General features: G+C 44.1%; 1 protein-coding gene across 3 annotated transcripts in view; it reads left to right on the top strand.

Moving 5' to 3' along the window:
* Positions 1-19,462, top strand: part of ESR1 (estrogen receptor 1) — a 288,931-nt gene that overhangs the window by 85,838 nt on the left and 183,631 nt on the right. The window contains exons 1-2 of one of the 3 annotated variants that reach the window (XM_036414427.2): positions 105-257; positions 2,404-2,946. In XM_036414427.2, the coding sequence (XP_036270320.1) occupies positions 2,477-2,946 (470 nt within the window). In that variant the 5' untranslated portion in view covers positions 105-257; positions 2,404-2,476. Of the gene's footprint in view, positions 1-104; positions 258-1,938; positions 2,044-2,403; positions 2,947-19,462 lie in introns of those variants that run through there. The other 2 variants (XM_036414428.2, XM_036414430.2) reach the window with 2 other exon arrangements.

Below are 19,462 nucleotides of genomic sequence, written 5' to 3'. Positions count from 1 at the left end.
CCATTCATGCAGCCAGCTCTATGCAGCAGCCCCACTCCTGTGTCTGCCGGGAGGGGCTGCCAAGTGCCCTGCCTACTGGCTGCTTCCCGAATCCCTGCCATTCCATACACAAACACATCCACACGCGCTCTGCCTCACTCACACAGGAGCTTCACGCACACGCGGGCGCGTTCCTCCCTCATCCTCCTCGCTGTCTCAGCTCTCCACTCCTGCCGGCCCATGGAACCTTTCTGGGGAGACGCTCTTGACCCAGCAGGGTAGGATTGTTCTGCTTTCTCTCTTCGCAGCTGGAGCATTTTGAGAAAGCAACTTACCTTTCCGGCCAGTGTCTGTATCCTAGCAGGAGTCCAGGGTTTGCTGTTTGCTGTGGTTTGTGTGTGTGTGTGTCTCCTTTTGCTCTCAGGACTTGTAGGATTCTTTGTGTGATTTCTATATACATTTGGCAGGTTCAGGTTTGTAAAGAGCCCTCCGGAGCGCTCTTGCATGGGTTTAAAAAAGACGCTAGAAAATGGAAAGTGTGATTTACTGAAACGAAATCATCTGCAAAGAAAAAAAAAAAAATTGCTTTGGAAAGTAATGGTTGCTGGCCATAGAGAGAAATATCTGTGATTCACCTAATGTGGTTTTAACCCTTTCTTTGCTTACGATCTATAGTTACTGATGCCACGTTCGCTTTTGGCTTCACATGAAATCAGCTGTATCTGCATGTTGTCTTCCCATGATCTGTGTGTCCTCATGAGAATTATGCAAAATGTGCTCTTATTAGTATACAGATATCCAAAATGATTACTATTAGTAACAGCAACCTTGGCAAGTATGATATGTGTCATGAATATATTGTTAGGTAGTATGTTGAGTGTTTGGGATGGCAATTAAAGCAAAGTATTAATAGTTGTATCAGTCTATTAGGCTAGGGCAAAGGGAGTTTTATAAAAGCATAAACTATCCAAGATTATGGGTGCACAATAGCATATGTGTATATGTATATATGTATATGTATATATGTATATATAGTGGGTGTGCTTAGCTTTTAATTCAGTTCAAAACTTTTCACTCTTTTCTTCTTCTTCTGGGCATTTGATTCTGCGTGTCTCAGCCCATGTGAGCTGAGGATTAAAGAACAGAAATGTATCCTCGCATTTTAAAATTTGTCAGTTAGACCAACAGTGTGCCATAAATGCCAAAGATGTAGCTACTGACCCGAGGTTACCTTTCGAATAAAAAGGTCACATTTCAACTTCAGTTTTCTGAAGTTTTACTCGCAAAACCCGTGGAAGGCAGCCACGCTTACCCGCGCCTCTCCAGGGGTTTTTGTAAATCTCGCTACACACGAGAATTGCTAAGGGGAGCAAATGCGACATCCTGGTCCTGCCCAAGCTTACAAGTCCAGCTGGGAGAATCACAGAAAGTTGTGGCTGGAAGGGGCCCCTTGGGGAGGATTTTTCACGAGGAAACGGAGGTTCCTCAGCCTTCTCTTGATGGCAAGATACAATCCTTTCCATAGGAACCCCTTGACTCTCCACCCCCCACCCCAACACCCACCCCTTTGCCCCAGATGCCTCCTATCTGTCCCTACAGCAGCTGCTAAATATATCTGTCTGTGGCTGGCTGCATAGGCATCCCCCTCCCCCCCATCCTCACTCCTATCTCCGTTACAGAGTGGTCCTCCCCAGGGTCATTCTATGTACACACCACACACTGCCAGCCAACAAGGAGAGCGGATCCAGCCAGTGAGAGAGACAAACAGAGATAGATTGGAGTCTGGCACCGGGCACATAAGGCGGCCCAGGAGAGAAAGCCGGTCCCTGGCTTAGCCTTCTTTCCCAGCTCATTTCAAACCCCGTCTTCCCTGGGCCACCTTTAGGCGATCCCTCTGCGCCTCCGCCCCCCACCCCTACCCCAGCCCCTGTCTCCTCCCTGCGAGGTGCAATCCAGCCCCCCATAACAAGTCAAGTTCAGGGAAGCTGCTCTTTGGGGTCGCTCGCTCCCAAAACCAGTTGCGCCCGCCCGGAGGAGTGATGTGTAAGCCAATGTCAGTGCAAGGTAACAACAGCCCCTGGCGGGCGGCCAGCCCCTTTGTAATGCCTGTGAGCCCGGGAGACCGGAGACAGTCCTTAAAAGTTGAAGCCAGGGAGCCAGGAAGTTGGCTGCACTGGCTGGTGCGAGGCTCAGGGTGGGGTAAGGAAATCGGGGGACCCAGGACTCCGGGGGGACAGAGCCGGGCTGCGCGCTGCTCTCCCTGCGGGGATGGGGGGTGGGGGGATCCCGGGACCCGGGGGTGGGATGGGGGGATCCAGGGACCCGGGGGTGGGATGGGGGGCTCCGGAACCCGGGGCTCCGGGGACAGAGCTTGGCTGGGACGTGCGCCGCCTCCCCTCTAACCGGGCTGCGCTCTCCCTGCAGGTGGCCCGCCGGCCGCTGAGCCCTCCGCGCGGCGGGGAGCCGCCCTGCACCTTGCCCGCGGCGGCCGCTGACCATGACCATGACCCTCCACACCAAGGCGTCCGGCATGGCCCTGCTGCACCAGATCCAAGGGAACGAACTGGAGCCCCTGGGCCGCCCGCAGCTCAAGATCCCGCTGGAGCGGCCGCTGGGCGAGGTGTTCGCGGACGGCGGCGGCGGCGGGAAGCCCGTCTACAGCTACCCGGAGGGCGCCCCCTACGACTTCGCCCCCGCCGCCGCCGCGCCCGTCTACGGCCAGTCCGGCCTCGCTGCCTACGGCCCCGGGTCCGAGGCGGCGGCGGCAGCGGCGGCGGCAGCTGCGTTCGGGGCCAACGGCCTGGGGGGCTACCCGCCGCTCGGCAGCGTGTCTCCGAGCCCGCTGGTGCTGCTGCACCCGCCGCCGCAGCTGTCGCCCTTCCTGCACCCGGGCCAGCAGGTGCCCTGCTACCTGGAGGACCAGCCGAGCTACGCGGTGCGGGAGGCCGGCCCGCCCGCCTTCTACAGGTACCCGAGCCCGGCCCGCGTGGGGTGGCCGGGAGGGAGGGGGAGCCCGGGGCCCGGGACCCGGGGTGTGTGTGTGGGGAGCCGAGCACCAGCCTGCACCGTGCACCGTGCACCGAGGATCCAGCCTTTGCGCCCCGAGGGCCAGCGCGCCCGCCGGGCTGCTCCGCGGACCTGGCTTCGGGGAGGCAAGTTCCCCAGCTGGGCAGCTTTTTTTTTAAATATTTTTTTTCCTTTTTTTTCCTTCTCCACCCCGCTGCTACTGTCTGCCCGAGAGTCAGATCCGAAACCCCGTGTGCTTCCTAACCAAACAAATAGTGGAAACCCTGACAAGGCGGCAGTCATTTGCGGGGAGAAACACGCCGAGGCCAGGGAACACACACAGGGCGCTTTGAGCCCGGTCCTGGCCGTCCCGCGCTGGGGTTCCAGGGTTCCAGGCCGCAGGCGGCGGGGCTGGGGGAGTCCTGTGATCTGTGTTTGGTGATGTCAGCCTCTGAAGGTGCTCGCAAAGTTAGTTCCCTTCACCTGGGATCTAGGACTGAAAAGATGATGAGGATGTTGATGAGGATGGTGGTGGTGGTGGTTTTGGGGGCAGCGGTTCCTAGCAGCTCCTGTCCTCCTCCGGGCCCTGAGCTCGGGGTTTGACCGCCCTCAGAGGGCAGAGAGGAGCTGAACGGGTCTTAGGTTCCCGGGTTCCCAGTTCCCTAGCTGGGTCCTGCGGAGCAGGTTGCTGGAATAAGACCCAGGACAGCCAGGGCTGTGCAGGCATCCTGGGAGTTTGAAACTTGCCATCTGGAAGCAGGAGTGTTTTTGAAAGTGTATTTCAGGCCCATAGGGCGAAGAAGGCCCGGGAGCCGAGCGGGGTTCGCTGCTGCCCCTGTCTGTCTGTCTGTCTGACGACCTGTCCCTCCGTCTCTGTGGGAGAAGCCTCGCCGGCCAGGGCTCACAGGCACGCTGTGGCTCAAGTAGCAAATGCTTAGTGTGCTTGTTTTTCCCTCTGGTAGCGGATATACACGTTCCTCCTGCCCCTTCCTCCCGTTTTCGCTTTGATAGTTTCTCCCTTCCCTCCCGGATGGACCTGGACAGGGTTGGGTGGGTGTTTGTGATGAATGGCTGCCCTGGGCCACGCGGACAGGGATGCCCTGGTCCTGGGTTGGGAAGCCTCAGGGCCCACGTGGTGGCCGGTGCTGAGCTAGGCAGGGCCTGTCGGGCTGTCAGGTGCACCTCCTCCCTCACCCCAAGCCTTCTGCATGCAAGCTGCGGCCCTTTCTACCAAGGCTCTGTCTCCAGAGAAATCTATAGCGGAGGATCCAGGAGGAGGGTGCATTCTGGTCCGGAGGATGCCATGGGCAGGTTTTTGGGGTGTCAGGCCTTACCCCCTATCCTTTTGCCCCCTTCTTGATGTTCAAGCACCTCGCAGCCAGACAGGTCCGGCCCGAGTTATCACTTCAGAGACAAGCAGGCAATACTTTCAAAACTTGAAAAAGAACCAGACTTGCCAGAGATATAAAACTCATGTCCCTTTGTTTTATTTTAGGGTTAAAATGAAAAGGGAAAAGAGAAGTGATTCTGCCCACTTTATAAAAAAAAGTGTTAGAACAAAATACAGCGATTACATCTAATTCACACGCATTTTTAAAACCCCTGGATGCGAAGGAAGGCTCTGCGTGAGGGTGTGGATTCCATCACCTTCAGAGGGACTCCAGAAAGTATTTTCTTTCCCATTAATTTTCAGTTCTTTTATTGCAAATTAATGCCTCCGAATTTCAATGGGCGCTAATGAGAGCGCTCCTCCGTGGGTTATTTACTGCCTTGCTGATAATTGCGAAGCCAGAGTGGTCAAATGAGAGGGGGATCCCATTTATTCAAAATTGTCCCTCATCCCAGAGGCAAATCATATCCCTAGAATGGGCCCCATCTTAAACTTTTTACAACAGGCGACATTCAGATACTTTTAGAGTATTCTAAAAAAAAAAAAAAAAAAAAAAAAAAAAAAAAAAAAGACAACTTTTTTTTTTTTTAAAGTAAAAATTTCACGCAAGTAGGATTCTTTGCAGAAATTTAGTTTTAGAGTGGTCTTTCCTTCGTGGTGTATTTCCCATAACCTCCTTCCTCTTTTGTTTGAATCCTGCCTCTCATTACCCAGCGAGGAAGAGAGAGGTCTATGCGAGTGTTTATTTAATATTATTTAAAATATTAGTTAATATTTCCCCCCTTTGAATGGCACAGGGTACAATAGAAAGAATGAATGAAAACTGTATAGGGAACTTGAACTTTCTTCAGGAGTGATTAAAAGTTTTGGAGGGTCAAAAGCAGTGTTTTCAAAGTACTTGTTATGACCTAGAGAGTCATGACATCTGTTTAGTGAGTCTAGAGCATTTTTTTAGGAGAGTAAAATGGAAAAGGACATAATAGAAAATATCACAGTGCGTAATATTGGGTAGGGTGGGTTTTGTTTCCTGAAAAATATTGTTTTAATTATACCTGCTGTGTGTGCCCACTGTGATGTAAAATGTATTTCTTATTGAGGGTTGAGGCCAAAGACATTGGAAAGCTATTTCCCTAAAATGTTATGTTCAGTTAGAAAACAAAAAATTCAGGTTAAGAGCTTGGTGGTTTCATTTGCAGATACCAAAAAGCTGTTTTGATTTTCTTTATTTTATCTCTCCCCCACCCCCATTCATTCGTTGGTGACTTTAGATCAGTTAGATGAAGCTTTACTATTTTTGAGAATTTATATGAAGTGCACATTCTTCAGCATAAGGATGCTATGGTTACTTCTGTCTATTGGCCACACTATGCAGCCATATCTATGTCTGAAGCAATGTGACAGCTAAAACTGCCCTGGGCATATACTAATGTGAGAAACATTGTCACATATCCCAGCCAATTGTTATTAAGAGGAATCCAGGTATAAATAGGCAAGCTGTGACTTCATTCTCAGGAGGTGCCTGCCCTGCCATTGCATGATGAAGGCAACTGGGACTCATCTCATCCTGGGTTTCTTTTTCAGAGTCCAAACCACTTAGGAAAGTTGGACCAAACTAAAGATGAAACTTAATCATATCCACTAGGATGGTTAAAATTCTAATGAGGTATTTAATGTCCCATGTTTATTTCAGTTGTATTACTCAATATTCCTAAAGGCTAAATATTGCCCACTGCTCCAAATTACTTGACAATTACACAAACCCTGTGCATCAGAGTCAGTGCCCTGGTAATTTGTACACTATTACACCGCTGCCTGCTTTGGCTGAGTCTCCTGTCCACGGGTGACCACTTAAAACTATTTCTTAACTTTGAACAAGGCTCATCTCCAGGAAGAGATTTTAATGGCTAATTTTCAAGTTTCCAATAATTATGTCTTTCTATTTCGGTGATATTTTAGCACCCTTTCTTTTCTTACTTTAAAAGAAAAAGAGATTTTTTCTTTTTTCATTTACTAAAATTGTTACTGCTCACTCGGCATGTTGTGTTGGCCTAAGAATAGTTCAAGGAGCCGCATTTTGCTTCGAGAATGAGTGTATTTTCGGTTGAGAATGGAATCATGTCTTCAATCCCCATTTCATTTTCACCTACTCCATGTGGCTTGTACCTGTCCGCTAGAAACCTCCTGAAGGATAATTGGCACTTATTCTAATTTTTTTTCTCACAGTCAGTTAATTTGGGTGCTCAGATTATTTTTGTGAATATATTTAGGCTATGACGTTCATATCCAGAGAATATTCAGGTTTGGCATTTTGGTTTCTTATTGTTTTAAGGGTATAAAAGACAGGGGCAAGAAATGGCAGGAATAATAGCTATCGGGAAAAATGACAGAGATTTCAAGCTTTCTGTTAATGATAAGACATTGGTAATTTTGTCAAGTGAGATAGTATGTGTGAAAGCAATACATTAGCTGTCCATGCATTCAATATTTTGTTCACACATTGATAATTGTTTTTGTACTTTTGTAAGCTAGAAGATAGTCGGGAAGATTAGACTGAATGTGGTGAGGAGTTTTACTATAAATAGAGATTGATGATTATATGAAATAATTCTCTTTGGCAACCAAATTTAAGTAAAATCTTCATCACCAATCTGCAGCTGTTGCTTGCAACCAGGGCTATCATAAAGACTATTTATCTTGCCCTGGCTGGGTAGTTCATTTGGTTGGAGTGTTGTCCCATACACCAAAAAGGTTGCAGGTTCGATTCCCAGTCAGGACACATACCTAGGTTGGGATTTGATCCCCAGATAGGAGGCAACCAATTGATGTTTCTCTCTCACATTGATATTTATCTATTTCCCTTCTCCTCTCTCTTAAAAAAAAAATCAATAAACATATCCTCAAGAGAGGATTAAAAATAAGTAAATAAAGGTAGTACACCTTTAAAAAAAACACCCAAAAAACAACAACAACATCATCTAGAGTCACCAAGGTTGCTTGTGGGTTTGATCCCCTGTCAGGGCACACACAGAATCAATTAATGAATCAATTAATGAATGCATAGATAAGCGGAACAATAAATCCATATTTTTCTTTCTCCCCTTTACTTTCTCTCTAAAATCAATCAATAAAAATAAAAAGAACATTTTTCTTTTAAAAAATATATTTTATTGATTTTTTACACAGAGGAAGGGAGAGGGGATAGAGAGTTAGAAACGTCGATGAGAAAGAAACATCGATCAGCTGCCTCTTGCACACTTACCACTGGGGATGTGCCTGCAATTCAGGTACATGCCCTTGACCAGAATCGAACCTGGGACCTTTCAGTCCAAAGGCCTACGCTCTATCCACTGAGCCAAACCGGTTAGGGCAAAAAACCCCACCATTTTTCTTATAGATACAGTTTTAAAAAGTCCAGACCCTGATTATGTGAAAAGAGTCGTACACAAGGAGTTTTAAGAGCTTTAATCGTATTTTTTTTTTCTAAAATGCATACTCAGTACAAAAATAATACATGGAATGCCTGCCTGCGACTTCAGTATTATTTTTAACGTAACTTTAGAGGAACATGGTTGAGAGTGCGGCATGCCGTGTTCCCTTCTTTCTCATGATGGATGGAGAGAGGCAAGTCAGCCATTTAGTTTACTTCCAAGTCCCGGTTTGCTTACTGAAGAATGGAAAACATAGTGGCCACAACTGTTTAGAACCAAAAGGCATGTGCCAGGAAAAGAGGCTCTGTGATTCCCCCAAACGCAGCCTCCTGAGACCAGCCAGCCAAAGTGAAAGTGTGAGTGAGGGAGTTCAGAGAGAAGAGCCATCCCGCCAAAGTCATTGAGGAGTTTTCTTTTGCGTTTTGAGCTCTGCCCGTGAATTGACGAAGAAGATCATTTTAAAAACAGCGTGCCTGAGCTGTTCCCTGCTTTGTCCCTGAAGCACACCCTGTCCTCTGAGAGCTGAGGACCTCAGTGGCCAGAGGTGGAGGGAAGCGCCTTTAGGAGATTCTCGATCTCAGGAGGGAGAAGCCGTAATTCCCAAGTTCTGTGCCATAGAGAATAGCAGTGAGAATTATGGGGGAAATTGTGCCTTAGTCAACAATGCTTTCCGTTATGTGTATATGCTTAGACCCTATTGAAGATATGAAGAATAGGAAGGAAACTGTGTTGGTCCCAAACAACAACATCTTACATAGTTTAATAAAGTAATAATTTTAAGAAGCTAGGTCAAATAAGAAAGGGTGTGCCTGACACTTATAAATGACATGAAGGTGTGACTGTGGGATCGATGCTGGTGGTGGGGGTGAGGATGATGGTGATGATGATGATTATGGGGTGATGATGATGATGGTGGTAGAGGTAGTGGTGGTAGTGGGATGATGATGATGATAGAAGCAATGAAGTGTTGGAGGGTAGGATTTTTGGATGCCTATTATATAGCGAGAGAAGTTTATCCCGTACAGAAATAGAATCATTTAGTGTAGTTCACATTTTTGTGAAGTTAAAATTTAAGTATATTGCCAAAAGTTTCAAGAATGACATTATCAGTAATTTCATACCATAAATTGAATATGTAATTCTAATTACTACATAGAAAATTAAAAAGGAAAATTCCCAACAAGCCTGGGTTCTTTTCATGTTTCCTTTCTAGAGGGATAAATTGCATGTCCTCAGTTTGCTTCCATAACATCCTCTATAACAACGTCCATAACATTGAGACAGTAGGCTACTTTGTCTGGTCATTTTCTACTTTCCGGAGCTCCTACGAATTACGCTTGGGAAAATTACAGCCCTCTTAAAGTTAATAAAGTTAATTAAGACATGTCGAGGGCTGGGCATTAATAACTCATAGGTGGTTATTTTTTGGAGAGATCAAATGTTGCCAGCTACGTGAGAATGAAGGGCCTCTGCCATTGAAGCTCAGATTCTCACCTCCAGCTCTGAGGCTGCAGGGTTGTCTGGTCCGGAGCTGTCCCCCTTTTGCCCCCCATTTCCTGGTTGCACCGCCTGGCTGGCCAGGCTCATTCCGCCTCTTCTCCAACAGTGGTATGCGGCGAGCGTAGGGCCCTGCAGCCCATGTGAGTGCATGCCAGGCGCTGCTTTCTGAGCAGCTTTCTAGACAACTGGACTCACTTTCTGACATAAAGGCTCTGATTTTTTCTAAGACCCTTACCTCTTTTAGGCTGCGTTTTCTGTATCAAGCTTCTTCTTCTCTCCTCCCCCCTCCCCCCCCAACACTTCATCTGTATGTTCCTAGTTTTTTCCTTCCATCTTTTCTGGTTTATTTTTTATTAACCCATTTAATTTTTTAAAAATTTTAATGAAATTTGAAATAGGACTTAATAGATTGCCTACCCAGCACTGATAAGCCAGTAGCAAAAGAATATGCCTTAACTTTCTAGAGTGGCATTAACTACATGAAAAATTCTAGAATTTTTTTTTTCCATCTCTAAGCATAGAAGCATAAAAGGAACAAAATCAGAGCCTGGCCAGTGTGGCTCACTGATTGAGCATTGACCTATGAGCCAGGAGGTCACGGTTCGATTCCTGGTCAGGGCATATACCAGGTTGCAGGCTCAATCTCCAATGTGGGGTGTGCAGGAGGCAGCCAAGCAATGATTCTCTCTCATCATGGATGTTTCTATCTCTCTCTTCCACTCTGTCCTTTCTGAAACCAATACAAATATTAAAACACACACACACACACACACACACACACACACAGAAAATCAGAAAGAAATCTTCACTTAGTGGAATTGTGTTGACATCTCATTCATCATTCATTTGGTTACCTTGGTCCAAACTGCATAGCTCATCCATGGCATAGATGAAATAAAATGCATTGGCATATGCCAAGCAGTTCCTGTGTCAGGTTAGCATTTAGCAGCCAGGAACTGCTACGGCATGAATGGTGAGGTCCTAGGGCCTTGTCCTCCCGCGTGCGGATCTGGTGTGGAGATCAAGTACTTTCTTGGCTGCTGTCCCCTGGGTCTCAGGTCCATGAGAACTTGCCCATGGCACTTAAAGCCGAGGGCAATGCCCCCCGCTGCTAACAAAACCACTCGTTTTTGAAATGTTGTAGGTGTGCCTGTGATCTGTTTTTGCTTATTTCAGGAAGGTATTTAAAGTGGTATTATTCCCTTTGTAAAGCTTTTTCAAGGTAACACTGGTATCAGCATAGCTGATTTCAAGAGTCCTTCAGGGTCCCGCGTGCTAACTTTGACTTCTGCTTTTGTTGTTTTGAAGACCTTACAAATGGTCGGGTTTATTTCTGTTGGAATATTTCAAGCAATTCAGAGAGAAAGGATGTACATTCCAATTTGAGTACAAAAGGCAATTTAGTTGCATTGAGAATTATTTTCTTTAGTTGTCTGAGTGAAAGTGTGGGGCTGTCGGAGGCCTTTTTGGTTTCTGAGTGGAGGGGCCCTGAGCCGTGGCCCAGAGACCATCACTCTCTGTGTGAGCTTCTCTCCGCCCCCAGCGAAGTGCATGGTCCAAGTGTATGGCCCGTGAAGTCCGGAGGTCTGTGAGTTGGTGGCTGGCTGCTGCAGGTAGGCAGGGGGCGCAGTTACAGTGATCTGCTCTGTCTCCTGGCTGGGAGAGAGGCCATTTGGGAGGAGTCCTCAGCTGTGATTGTAAGAATGTGGGGACTCTGTGAACCCCTCTTCCTTCTTAAAAAAAGAGAGGATTCCCCCCAGGACATTCCAAGTCCAGCTCACCCCCATTATTTCCGTATTCTGTATTTACAAATTTGCCTATTGTCTAAAATGAATTTGCAACCCCCAAATCAATATCCCTGACGCTTTCTGGGTCATTCGCTGACATGCAGAGTGGTGAAAACTCTGAGTCATTGGCCAGCATGCACATCCCCGGCCGAGGTCAAACGAGGTGACGCTCTGCCTTCTGGTTTCAGCTCCTACTGTAAACAAGTGTCCGGTTCGAGGTCTATTTAGTGCCACTTAGAAAAAAAATATATCGTGTGCTTTTTGTTGGTGATTTTGCTGTTCACAAATGACCCTCACGTATAGCCCTGAAGTGCAGTCCCATATTTCTAAGCACAGGAAGGCTGCAACATGTCTTATTGAGAAGACACAAGTGTTAGGTCAGCTTCATTCACACATGAGTGCTGTTGGCCATGAGTTCATGCTCATGAATCAACATGTATGATGAGTAAGGTGTCTTCAAACAGAATCGCACACAGCAAGGCCATGCATTGGTTGGTGATGAAAATGTTATGAGCAGAGCTTTGAACACGGTATGTCTCCTAGGGGCAATGGCCATATTCACTATGATAATTCAGTATTTGTGACCACTTTATAGGGCACAACTGCCACCAACTATGAGAACTGATATATGTAATAGGTGAGGACTAAAGCACGGGATGGGAAGCCAGGCAGCTTAGGTTTCTGGGTGACTCCTGACTAGTTGTGACCTTGTGCCTCAATTTATGTGCCTCAGTTTACTTATCTGTAAAGCATCAATCCAAACAGGGCCCACATCTTTTGGTTGTTGTGAGGATTAAGGAAGTTTATAGCTGTCCAGAGCTGAGCATATGCCCAGGGCATAGCAGTCCTTATTTCCTCATTACTTCTTCAGACAGGAATTGGCAACCACTCCTCAAAGAAGGTGGATATGAATCTGGAAAATTTGTAATTCCCCTGTGCTTGCTCAGTTTGCCTTTAAGAGACAACCCTAATATCCTATTGTGATGAGAAGTTAAACTTTTCCTATAACAGCAGGAAGCTACTATTTCTTTTCTTTAAAAAAAATATTTTTTATTGATTTTTTTACAGAGAGGAAGTGAGAGGGATAGAGAGCTAGAAACATTGATGAGAGAGAAACATCGACCAGCTGCCTCCTGCACACCCCGAACTGGGGCTGTGCCCTTGACCGGAATTGAACCTGGGACCCTTGAGTCCGCAGGCCAATGCTCTGTCCACTGAGCCAAACCAGTTTCGGCAGGAAGCTACTATTTCTTGAAATGCTTAAAACATGTGAGGTACTATACTATGCTAGAAAACCAAAACAAAGCCACTGTAGTAAACTTCAAATAAGGGGGAAAAATCAGTTGATAAAAAGAGGAAGGGGCATTAAGGACTGTGGACCTAAGTGACCCCGGAGAGGGAAGTTGTTGAAACTGATGAAGCAGTTTATCACGCCCCTCCCCTGTGCAGAGGGCAAAGAGAGAACTTCTGTGTGCTTTGAGGAAAAGGAACTGGGGAAGGATGAGGGACGAAAGCTAACAATTACAGAGCCTCCACAACGATGGATTTTCAACCTTGGCTGTGCAGTAGAATCAAGGATGATTTCAGAATCATCCGGATGATTAAAAAACTACTGGGATCTGGGCCACATCTGAGTGGTTCTGATAATTGCTCTGGGGTTGCAGTGGGAATAAGCAATTTAGAAAAACAAAACAAAGCAAAAAACTCCTTGGCTTCCCCCCGCCCCCATGTAGTCCTCGGATTTGCAGCCTGACAGCATTCTCTGAGCGGGGTCATATTTAATCTCCCTCCAAACATGTATCTCATTTTTAAAGATGAGGTTGTGCAGTGTGGAGAGGTCTGAGGGGGTGCTCGAGATTTTGCTGTGCTTTTATCCCAAGGAGGAGAGTTCAAGCCCAGATCTGCCTGACTGCAAGTTTTCATTTTATTGAGCCACTTGGGTATCAGAATCAGAGGGGAAAAGACGCACCGAGGGGAAAGATGACAGCAACATTGATTTCTACTCATCTTTCCAATATAAGATTTGAAGTAAGGAGTTACCATGGATATTGACTAGAGAGACCAAGAAGACACATTGAAGAAGAATATGAGACTGCAGACTTTGCCATAAACTATGGAGATGAAATTAGGAGACAATCTGAAACACAGTGCAAGTACACACCTAGGCCAATCAGCTTGTCCCGTTTAGGGTTTTGTTTTGTGTTGAGATACTTGCTGGCAATGGAAGTCCTCGCACTAGCCCCCAACAGGGTTCTCTTTCCATTAGTTTTTCAGATAGTGGCCAGATTCTATTATTGTTTATGCAACTTTAAAATCTTAAATATCAGTACACTTGAGGGATGGCCCAGAATTTCCAGTTTGTGTGCTTGGAAAGTTCGTTGAAGTCTTGAATGTGGAGGACTTCATTAAAGCTCTCCTTGTGTGCTTACATCACATCAAAACTGGTAAGATGTCTTTCCATCAGGAAGTATTTACACAATTCCGCCCACAAATAGAAGGTGTTCTGTCTTTATTGCCCCTGCCCCATTTTGCATTTTAGAAGACTCATTTATTGATAAGGGAAGCAGGCATCCAGGTACCCCACCTTGGCACCCAAGCCCAGGGCAGGGTTTGGTGAGGCTTTCCCACATGGCCCAGTTCTCAGGCTGCTCTTGTCCTCCTGCCACTCTGCCCACAATCAGCAGCTCAAAGCAAGTCTTTGAAGTTTTAGAAACATGTACAAACACAACTTCTCTAGGAAGACGTGCATGTGGGTCTCCCCCAATGCTCACAGGACTAGAAGTCCAGGTTCCAGGCCGCATACAATGGGGGACTATCCACTCACCCGCCCAGGGCTCCTTGGTTCTTTGTTCTTTGTTTCCGATGCTCAGCAATTACCAATTACGGTGGATGAAACCAAAGCCGCGACGGAATCCAAGCATCTTCTAAGAAGTCTGTGTTTGACTCGAGGGAATAACCAGCAGAGTCATCAGGGAATTTGTAGAAGCAGTCACAGGTTCTAAAGTTTTTGTGTTGAACACTGGAGTGCAGAGATGCAATATTAATCATTTTCTAGCACGCCTTAACACAGGCAAGAAGTTTCTTCTCAGATGTCTCTCCTGCTATTCTCTCCTTTCTCTCCACATGGCCAACTCCCCATTATTGCTGCAATAGGTTCCTTACTGGATTTTCGGTTTGTGAAAAGTTTGCTTTCAGATTTGAATGTTTCGGGTTCCTCCCAGAGCATAGTTGACATACCAGAGTGTATGTTTGAGTGGGTCCTTGCCTCTGCTTTTTAAAGAAGCCTGCAGTGGCTTCTCACTAGTCATAGGTCATATGCACATTCCATAGTGTGGCATTCAAAGACCTTGGAGTTAAATTCCAGCTAACCTCCTCCTGTCACTCCATGAAGCTTTTGTTCAAACCATACTTAAATGGCCGATTTCCCACTCTTGCTATTCATAGTTACTTTCATCCCCAGCATATACCATTTATTCCCATCTTTGATAGGCTGATTCTACCCAGAAGTCAAGGCTCAACTCCAATGCCACCTCTACCCTGGAAATCCCCACAGAATGCCTTTCATTATGGTTGTAGGTAGATTTGTCTCCCTCGGCTGTTTAATAGATTTAATTAATTGTCTATATTAATTTAATAGGTTTTTGTTAATTAATATATATCTATTCACTCGCTCAGCAAACTTTATTGAATCATGTACTGACTTGTATTGTACATATAGAGATTAGACGCTTCATCTATCCTGAAGTCACTCATAGTCTAATAAGGGAAATGTCAAGTGTATAGACTTGTCATATACTTGTTATAAGAATTGTGACAAAGAAGGGACCACTGGGGACACAGAGGAAGAACGGGTCCCCCATGTGTGGATGCCAAAGTCCAAAATGGTTTTATGGAAGGTTGTGGCCAGGCAAAGAAGGGAAAGACAAAGGTGTGAAGAGAGGCTGAATCTTAGTCGCTGGTACTCCCTACGGTTTCAGTCCAGTTCTTTGGACAGAATAAATGTTTAGTAATTTATACAGCCACATTGTTGAAGTAACAAAATAAGGGATATTTGCTAAGAATCAGAGAAATAACTTGTTAATAGCAGTTGTTAGTATTTTTTTGAGGATAGTGCACAAGGCACTGTGTTGAAAGCCTTAAATGGTCATCTTGTTGAATCCTTACATCAATTCTAAGAGGCTGGCACTGTAATTATTTTCTTTTTATTGGAGAAGAAACTAAAACCAAGAGAGGGGAAATGACTTGTCCAAGGTCACACAGCTAATAATGGAGGACTGGAGATTCTAAATCTAGAAACTGACTCTGGAGCTCAAGTTCTAATCCACTAATTATGCAAGAAAACTGGTAAGATGTCTTACATCACTGATAGACTTACTCAGCAGTTGATGTGTTAATTCCTTGTGATATCTTTATATTCCATTGTGACAATGATTTATTACTTTTTAAATTATTTTTTTAAAATTACAATTTACATTCAATATTATTTTGTATTTGTTTCACGTGTACAGTACAGTATAATTGTACAGATTAGACAATCATATACTTTACAAAGTGTTCCCCCTCCAATATTTTCATTACCCGCCATACATAGTTTTTGCAGTATTATTGACTATTAGAGACCCAGTGCATGAAATTTGTGCACTTGGGGGTGGGCAGTCCCTCAGCTTGGCCTGTGCCCTCTTGCAGTCCAGGAGCTCTGAGGGGATGTATGACTGACTGCTTAGGCCCACTAAGCCTTGGGTTGGCAAACTCTTTAGTCAACAGAGCCAAATATCAACAGTACAATGACTGAAATTTATTTTGAGAGCCAAAATTTTAAACTTAAACTTCTTCTAATGCCACTTCTTCAAAACAGACTTGCCCAGGCCGTGGTATTTTGTGGAAAAGACACACTCAAAGGGCCAAAGAGCTGCATGTGGCTCGGGAGCCTCAGTTTGCCGACCATGGCACTAAGCCATCAATTGGACATCCTTAGCATTGCCACGGAGGCAGGAGAACCTCCCACCACTGCCTCTGTGTTCGCCAGCTGTGATACCGGCTTCTGGCTGAGTGGTGCTCCCCCTGTGGGAGCACACTGACCACCAGGGGCAGTTCCTGCATTGAGTGTCTGCCCCCTGGTGGTCAGTGCACATCATAGTGACCGGTCATTCCACCATTTGGTCATTTGCATATTAGCCTTTTATTATATAGGATACTAGAGTCCTGGTGTATGAAATTCATGCATGGGTAGAGTCCCTAGGCCTGGCAGGTGATCAGGGCTGATTGGGGCCTTTTGACTGCTGGCCAGGGCCTTCCTTCATTCTGCACTGCCTCCTGGTGGTCAGCACATGTCATAGCAAATGATCAAACTCCCTGTCTCAAACTCCCGAGGGGACACTTAGCATATTAGCCATATATTGTGTATATATATATATATGAAAATATATATTTATATAAATTAACCACACACACACACACACACACACACACACACACACACACACATATATATATGGTTAATTTATATAAATATATATTTTCTATGCTCTACTTTACATCCCCATGATGACTTTGTAACTATCAATTTGTACTTTCCAAATCCTTTATCTTTTTCACCCCATCCCCCAAGCCTCCTCCACTCTAGCAACCATCAAGCTGTTTTCTGTATTTATGAGTTTGTTTATATTGTTCTTTAGATTTCACATATATATGAAATAATATGGTACCTATCTTTCTCTGACTGACTAATATCACTTAGTATAATACCCTCTAGGTCTGTCAATGTTGTTACCAATGGTAAGTTTTTTTTTTTATGGCTTAGTAATCTTCCATTGTATATATGTACCACAGCATTTTACCCACTTGTCTATTGATGGACACTTGGGTTGCTTCTATATCTTGGCCATTGTAAATAATACTGCAATGAACATAAGGGTGCATGAATTCTTTTGAACTAGTATTTTGGGTTTCTTAAGATATATTCCCAGAAGTGGAATCACTGGGTCATAAGGCAGTTCCATCTTTTATTTTTGAGGAATCTTCATACTGTTTTTCATTCTGCATTCCCACCAACACTACATGAGAGTTCCCTTTTCTCTGCATCCACGACAGCAATTGTTGATTTATTATTGATGAGAGCCAGTTGTGACAATGATTTAATCTTAGGCGATGTCCCGAGGCTGCTTCTTTTAGTTTTATGGAAAACGGCTATTTTTAAGATGCTTGCTAAAAGCATGTTTAAACAATTTTCCATTAAGTAGGGGGATGTTTTCCCTTCTGATATCAGAAAGAACCATTAAATAAAATCCCACAAAGACATCCTGATAGCAACCTTATGCATGTGAAACCCACCCAAGAATTTTAAATCTGGACAGAATTTTAGTGTTATTTTGGTTCACCCTCCCCATTTTTTTAAAAAAAATTTTTTTGGCAGAAAAAAGTAATAAAATCACAGTATATAAAGCTAGGAGATACCTTAGGCATGGTGTGCTTCGATCTCTGTATTTTCCAAAGGAAGCAACTGAAGTCTAGAAAGGTGAAGAGACTTGCTCATGGTTTCCCAGCTAGGGCAGGCAGAGATAGGACAAGAACCTTGTCTACCTCCAGCCCACAACTTAGCACTTAACAGATGGAGATATGACCAGCCTCTGTGCACTGAGGACATAGAGGCCATGCTGGACTCATTGCTGTTAGTTCTGGTATGTGGAACTAAAGCTCAAGCAAAGTGGAATGAAGGGATGATGCTTGATGGTGATCACAATAAAATTATGGTGCTAGTCAAAGTGAATGTACTGGCCATGCCTGCTTAATTGGCAGATGGTCCCTGTGAATTTTTTAACGTGGTGTGCCACTTCAGCTTTAAGGATCCATTGGAAACTTATTTCTTATACCACTTACATTGCTTTCTTTTAGTTCTAATAACTATATCTGGTTTCCTTTGTGATTCAAGATTTCCTTTCTTGTTTTCTGTTCTTTCTTATTTTCCTTTTCTTATTTTCTGTTTCCAGGGCTTAATGGTTAGGGATTACTTAACCAGATTTTTCTTGAGACCAATGAAGACTACTTTCAGATTTCTAAAGCAGTTAGGTGCTATTTTTACTCCACAATTTCCAATGTGAAAATGGAACTTGCATGATTTCATAATAGATATTTCACCTGAGTATTGGCAAAATTAAAAAAAATAATAATTCAATCTGTGCTTGATCCAGCAGCCAGGATACAATAGACACTTTTTTGTAACATGGTCCTTAAGTTGAAAAGCATGTGTCTTCGTTAAGGCTAATTATGTTGGTTATATGCTGTTTACTATTAAATTTTTCCTCTTGTAGTTTAATATTGTTCCAGGAAATGAAATGTAAGTTTAATAAGAATGTCAATTAATGGAACCATATGTCATAAGTATAATTAATGTTCCTGATAAATGTATTAAATCAGGACATGGCTGATGGGCTATAATTGTACTAAGCCAAGTTGATTTGACACCATTTCTTCTGTAGAAATTTATATTTATCAGGATAAGATTTAAAATTAAACAAAACTATATTATTTTTTTCACTTTCATTTTTACTAATGAGTTAAAGAACTGTTAGAATTGTCAAAATATAAAATTAACGACAAAAAGGAGGTAGTAATAATTTCATAGTTTGTAACACAAAGAAGGCATGTCGGAATGAAATGCTTTTATTAACATTATATGACTTTTATATGTGTTAAAGAAAGACAATTGAGGTGGTAGAACTCAGTATAGACTTCTTGAGGTAACCTTCCTACTTATTTTCTCTCTTGACAAAAATTGTAGCCCCTAAAGTATTTTCTTCTGGTGGCAACAATGATATCAATATCCTCTCAGCAAAATGACTTCCACTAAGAAAGTGGAAACAAAACTACCATCATGATGTCTTTTCCTCTTGCCATTATTTTTATTTATTTACAGGGTGGGGTAAAATAGGTTGATAGTTGTGAGTACCTGAAACAGTTTATTAATGTATTATTATTATTATTATTATTATTTATTAATTATTGTATCAAATTATCATTTTCCTTATGAACAAGTGCAAACCTACTTTTACCCCATTATGTATTTATTAAAATTTTTATTTAATTAAAAAAAATGATGCTTTAGCCCTAACTGGTTTGGCTCAGTGGATAAAGCATCCGCCTGTGGACTCAAGGGTCCCAGGTTTGATTCCGGTCAAGGGCATGTACCTTGGTTGTGGGTGCATCCCCAGTAAGGCGTGCAGGAGGCAGCTGATCAATGTTTCTCTCTCATTGATGTTTCTAACTCTCTGTCCCTCTCTTCTCCTCTGTAAAAATCAATGAAATATATTTTTAAAAAATGATGGTTTACATTTGATATTATTTTGTATTAGTTCCAGGGGTGTAGCCTAGTGTTA

This window comes from Pipistrellus kuhlii, unplaced genomic scaffold (assembly GCF_014108245.1).
Source record: "Pipistrellus kuhlii isolate mPipKuh1 unplaced genomic scaffold, mPipKuh1.p scaffold_m20_p_5, whole genome shotgun sequence".
Lineage (NCBI taxonomy): Eukaryota > Metazoa > Chordata > Mammalia > Chiroptera > Vespertilionidae > Pipistrellus > Pipistrellus kuhlii.
This window is presented reverse-complemented; position numbering and strand designations above follow the sequence as displayed.